The following is a 6383-nucleotide window of genomic DNA, read 5'->3' on the forward strand; positions in this document are numbered from 1 at the left end:
TCTTCGGGAAAGAGATGGAGTGGTCCTATTCTTTTCGTATTACATACATTCTCGAATTCAATACAAATAAGAATATTTGGAATTCGAACGCGAATGTAAAAAATCATTAGAATCCATAGGTACGTATTATAAAGAAGGACAATGACATAACGACAATGACAGGATATTTCGGTTTGCGGGAGAGGAGCCGCGACCGTTCCCTATACATACTTAATATTTTTCAATTGCAAACGCACACGCCTACATTTACGCAGAACGAATGATGATGCAAAATCCTCGCGAATGTCTGTAACATCCCTGCGGAACATTCAATGGCACGTGCTCTACGTTTTATTACACAATTGTACAAAATTACCAATATAATCATTTCCGACATTGTTACAAATTCCGGAAAAAATATTTTAATAAAATTCTGCTTCTGAGAAACGGTCTGAAATTGCGTGGATAGAACCAACGCTCTCATTGAGGTACATGTGAAATCATACTGAGCCAATATAATATTAAAGAATTATTTCTTTTGAGCAATCTTGTGAACATGAAGCAAATCGAATAAAATTCATAAAAACATTTACTCATATCTTACAACCTTGTCAAGTTTGTGAAATGTAATTATGTCCTCGAAGAAACACTAGACATTAAGGTTAATTGAAACGAATAACAAAATAAATATTCATGATTGTGTGATCGTGTTTGAAATCAAACTGTACGTCACGTTAGCTTGCCCGGATTTAGTCGGTTTCAATCGCACTGATATTCTGATGATAGTCTGATGGCTCGGTCTGCGCAGGCCACTTACATATTGTCAGCCTCAAGTACCCCGCGACCAGAGAGCTGGAAACTTCTTAGGTCAAAGATAAGCATTTTAACGTGCCAATGCTACCAGCCTTCTGGGCACGTTGCCGCAGACCAACTATTTACAGAGACAACAGAAATCATAAATTATAACGAGATCTTTTGATCTCTTGTTGTAATAATTAATAATTTTTAACCTATCCACACTAATAATAAAGAGGAAAGATTTGTATTTTTGTATGTTTGTGTGAAATAAACTCAAAAACTACTGGTCCGATTTTGATAAAATTTGGCACAGATATAGTATTTTATAAAAAGTAAATAAGACAAATTTTTACGTTAATTAAATGATGGAATATAGCCTCTGCTTATTTCATCGGAGTAAGTGTATTTCCTAAAAAATCACTTGTTTATTTTGTAGTTAGCGTAGGGCTGAAAGTACATACAATGTTGTGTATGTGAAAAATCGCTGGTGGGCGGACAGGAGCTATCTTTATGTAATTCCAGCGTAAATCGAATCAACTCTTTTGTACCAGGAGCGACCACGGAGCGATGGAAATAAAAAGTTGTAGTAAATCAGTGTGTCAGCACCCATTGTGGGTTTTTGTTCAAACTCGCCGGCGCGGTCGGATATAAAAATTTAAGCATATTTACGAATAATCTTCAATATTAGTTCAGCTGGTACTAATAACATTATTTTAGTATATATAAAGATATAGCTGACATATTGTGATAGTTTCTTTCGAGTCTTTAAATATATGCAAGCAAGTTTAGTTAATTATAGTTTAAAGAATAGCCGAGCCGAGCAAGTTATAGTTAAAAGCATAGCCGCCAGGTGTGCAAGTTTTTGTTTCAGGGTTAACATCCTTTTGACCTTATTCTTGTATTTGGATGACAATTTGTTTGTTTTTCTAATCTGAACATGAATGAAAAAGACAAAAATCCAAATCTTTTTGCTTATAAGAAGGCCTTGAATAACATAACATAACATAACATATGATCACGTCTTTATCCCTTACGGGGTAGACAGAGCCAACAGTCTTGAAAAGACTGATAGGCCACGTTCAGCTGTTTGGCTTAATGATAGAATTGGGATTCAAATAGTGACGGGTTGCTAGCCCATCGCCTAAAAGAAGAATCCCAAGTAATAATAATAATAATCAAATAATCCCATATTTTTATGGGAATCTCACGACGGTAGTCCCCAGCGCGTCCTCGCTGCAGGCGTGCGCCAGCGCACTCTCGTAGTCCTGTGGTAAGTACACCTTGTCCAGCACAGGCGCTACCACCCCCGAGTCCACCAGTTGCGCAAGAGTTTCCAGACCTTCAGTCAGTCTATATTTGTCCTCCAGCCAGTCAGTGTGCGTTCCCAACCCCACTAGCCACCTCAACAGTCTAAAGGTGTAGAAAGAGACGCCGAACGTGAATGCCAACGGCGTCGGCAGCCGGTCAGTGATGAGAGGCTTCGGTCGCAAGTCGATCACTGAGTTTCGCGGCGCTGTTGCTTTGAGTATGGTGGCGGCGGGCGGCGGCGCGGCGTGCGTGCGGGGCGGCCCGCCGCACAGCAGCGCGGCGTCCCACGGCCCGCAGCGCCTTGAATATTTTTGTATAAAATTATTTGTTTCTAGAAAAAACCAAATAACGCCCGCGGACGCCGGAACGGAGGTTCTCAAAGTTTATCAAAAGTTCACGGAGTTGTTTAAAGGCGCGAGTAAGTGCTGACAAGTGAGTTAGAGCCGCGCGCGCGCGCACCGCCGAGGTGAGTTACGTGGAGCGCATTTTGGCGTACACTCGGCGAGTTGCGCTGCGCTAAAACGCGCAGGAGACGTGACACGACTAGCGATCCAGTTCCCACAAATATATGATAATGTAACTATGTAACATTATCATATATTTGTGTTATATTACATCATGCTTTCAAATGTTAGTAGCTGGAGCGAGGTTTCAGGCTCGTCTTTCGCTAGCCCGAGTGTACGGCCTGGGGCACCGTGGCTCTGGCAACGTTGACTCTTAGATGAGTTGCTGCTTATAAAAACTGATACAATGAAGAGGAAAAAGAATAAAACCAACGATTGATTGAACTTAATAACTTGTAAAAGAACAAAATTCACCCAGTAATGTACAATGGGCCGGAAAGAAATGTATACTACCTTTGACAAGTGTACGGCACGAAAGTGGTACCTGTAAATATCCCACTTCACCTAATGTAGTAGAATCTTATTGCTCAGTAAGTAATATTTCTTAGTATAAATTCGCCTGAAAACAAAATTATATCACTTCATTTTCAATGGATATTTTTCGTCCTGTGATATTGAGTGTTGTCCATCTATCATTATTTAATAAAGAACATGGCTGCAGGCGGCGGCGCGATGTCGTCACATTATTGATGGTCCCCGGTTATAGCAGCGTGGTGTGGCGTCGCATGGCGTGGCGTGGCGTGGCGCGACGGGATGTGGGTGACGTATCGTTTCATGACAAATTAATAAGCTGGGCATAAAGTTCGTGTAAAATTAACTAAAGCTTGGCAGACGGCTGTGTACATTGCAAGAGTCTATGTACAATATGATCTAGTAAAACTTGCACAAACTCAATACTTGCCATATACAATATGACAATTGCTTCGTCTCTCGTATGCGTGGCGGCGCTGCGCTTATTTCCCGCGGCGCGCCTCAAAGGAACCTTATTGAATCTATCACCTCCCCCCTCCCCTTTCTCTACATTAGATTCTTAAACTACAAACGTGAATCAATAGCGCCAGAAAAGCTGCGAGCTTTTGACTTAAAAGCCTACTCAATGTGTTATTTTGTGAATATTTTCGATGTTTTGCCAAAAAATTCTGACGCCGACAGCCGCTGCCCCGAAAGTGAAATGGTTCGTCAATGATTTTCTTTACATTGTGTATTTCAAAAGGCCTTTGAAACAGAATAAGTACAAATAAAAAAAAGGAATTAAAATAGTAATTATGTTGAGCAAGACGAAATAAATTAATTTATTGATTCTGTATTGGTTAAAGTGTGGCTGGTAGATGAAATGTACCTATAGAATGGTATAGTGTCACAGTAAAATCAATACTTAATTATAAACGTCTTTCGAAACCTTATTGAACATTTAGTTACAAGCTAAGTAATAGGCATGGCGAATGATTTTGAAATCCTCTTCCGTAATGTGGATACATATTAACTATTTACTAAAAAACCTTTATTTCAGTAATAAAATAAAGTTTAGCAAATTTTAAAACTATTTTTCAAATATTATTTGAATAGCGCACAAAAACAGTACGCAACTGTCATGGCGTCGGCTATGACGTCACGTTTAGGTAAACACGTCAATGTCATTGCATTGTTCAATTCAATTCATATGTGCATTGAAGGAAACAAACATATTTCGTGTGTTAAAAATGAATTCTAAAGTTTATAAGTGGTGTGCAGTACCTCAGTGCATAAACACATCCATAAAAACACCCAACAAGGTGTCTGTACATGTTCCAAACAAAAAAATAATGAGAGTTAAATGGTTAAAGCTCGCACGGCGAGACCCGAACGACGTAATCACGAATTCGCCACTTTATTTCTGTGAGGACCACTTTGATGTGAGTATATTATCATTATATTGATAGGTTTTAAAATCAAAATGTTTGTTTGACGTGAAAAAGTTCACATATCCAGGCTATGGAAGTAATTGAGGTTATGTTTGTTTTGGTTTAGATTATCAACATCATCATTCTTACTATCAATTTTAATTATTTACTTTTCATTTTTCAGTTACCTAATGATATGGAAAATTACTTGCAATATCATGTGATGGGGTCCGTATCACAAGTACGTATGATACCAGGATGTATGCCCAAAAAATTTATATGCCAATCAGACAGGAAAACTCGAACATCTGAGACAACAGAGCGACCCTACATTGCTAAAAAACTAAAGATGATGATTCTTGAAGAGTGTGAAAGGAAATTAGAAGAAAAAGATACAGTTACAAAACAGGTGCTTCGCGCTTCAAAAATAAACAATGATATTTGACAATGAGTTTTATTAGTATGACTAACTTATTTTCAATGTGATTTGACAAGTTCAAAGTAAAAATAACCTATGAAAATGAAAGTAAAATAAAATAAGCTCCTGATTTCAAAACGATTACAGGTTTTAAGTTGTATTCAGTGTTAAATTTAAATATACTTACAAGGAGGTTTTCACGTTTCTAAACTCAGACGAGCAAAATTCTTTATTATTTGCGAGGAAATCTCCCAACATCATTATGTCAATCCTTGGCAAATTTGAGTCGTTTGCCTTAAGAAAGCCCAGTTCCATTGTTTTAGAGTCGAGTTAAGACGACAATTCACACTTATACTAATAAAAAGACAATCCAAATGCGATGCGTACTAAAGAAAAAGTCAGCTGAACTTACAATACAACAACAAAACACAACAGTAGATAAAGTTTGTTTACATTACCGTGACGTCATGCGCTGTGATTGGTGTTTCGGTTAACATGGCCGATTGCAGTATTTTACCCTTTTATTTTGTTAAAAATATGCATAATTTGAATAATTTCATTAAAACTGGATACTATATTAGAATCCTTTAGTTATTTTCTTTACGAAATCCATTCATCCACCGATTTTTTTAACCCTGTCGCCATGCCTATTAAATATTCACTAATGAACAGGATCGTATTTTAAAGTTATTAATTAGTAGAGTAATACGCAACTTTATCTTTCCTAGGGTCCAATTAATCAAGAACATTTATTTGTGAAAACAGTTTAGAGGATTTTGAGAATATTACAAAACAACTGTATGAAGCGTGAGACGATAGCCATTGCCCATAATGCTAGAATGGCTCATCACGTTACTCCCAGCCGCTGCGGTGTTAACGTTAATGTAGTTACTCCGAGCTCGTGATCCGGTGGTAACTTGGTTACAGCGGCTCGGAGGACGAGATTCAATTGCCGCGGCGTCGTGTCGCCGGGAAACACTGTCTACTGGGGCTCACAACACAGAACATCGAGCACTGCGACCGACCACCGCGACGCCCTGTGCTTGATGCTTGAGTTACGCCGTCCACGTTACCCGAGCTCGCGGCCCCGGGTCACGTGGTGACAGCGGCTGCCCGCGGCCGGCGACAGCTACCACCACCATAGCTTACAACGCGGAGTATCGGGCTACCGCGCGGGCAGGACACCGGTCGTTTGTTAGCGTATTTGGTAATGTGCTTGACTTGTAATCAAAAGGTTTCGGGGTCGATTGTGGATAGATCATGCACAATGAATAAAACATACATTTACCTAAAATACTATAAAGACTGAAAAACTACATCAAGCTTGGAAGGTTTTGAATTTTTAATGAAAATTTACTGTATAATATATAATCGCTGAGTATGTATTTTATAACAGAAGTCTTAAAGTTAACTATCTTACCCTGTCAGCTGAATATGTGTAATTTGTCTATATATGGTTTTACCTACACCTACATATCTATTGTATAAGTAGGTAATCATAGAATCACTATTCCAAACATGTCTGCGAACTATCGTCTTCTAATAAGACACGAGCATATAAATAGAACGTATAAGTAATGCCCTTTTAACCTTTAT

At 38.7% G+C, this 6383-nt stretch overlaps 1 protein-coding gene across 1 annotated transcript; it reads right to left on the bottom strand.

The window, feature by feature from the left end:
• Positions 1-1855: 1855 nt before the first annotated feature.
• On the bottom strand, positions 1856-2571 carry LOC132902876 (uncharacterized). The gene is made up of 2 exons (XM_060949726.1): positions 2561-2571; positions 1856-2385 (listed from the first exon to the last, which is right to left on the bottom strand). Exons 1-2 carry the CDS (start codon positions 2569-2571, stop codon positions 1971-1973), a joined length of 426 nt encoding a protein of 141 aa, XP_060805709.1. The 3' UTR covers positions 1856-1970.
• Positions 2572-6383: the final 3812 nt, after the last annotated feature.

This window comes from Amyelois transitella, chromosome 19 (genome assembly GCF_032362555.1).
Source record: "Amyelois transitella isolate CPQ chromosome 19, ilAmyTran1.1, whole genome shotgun sequence".
Classification (NCBI taxonomy): Eukaryota; Metazoa; Arthropoda; class Insecta; order Lepidoptera; family Pyralidae; genus Amyelois; species Amyelois transitella.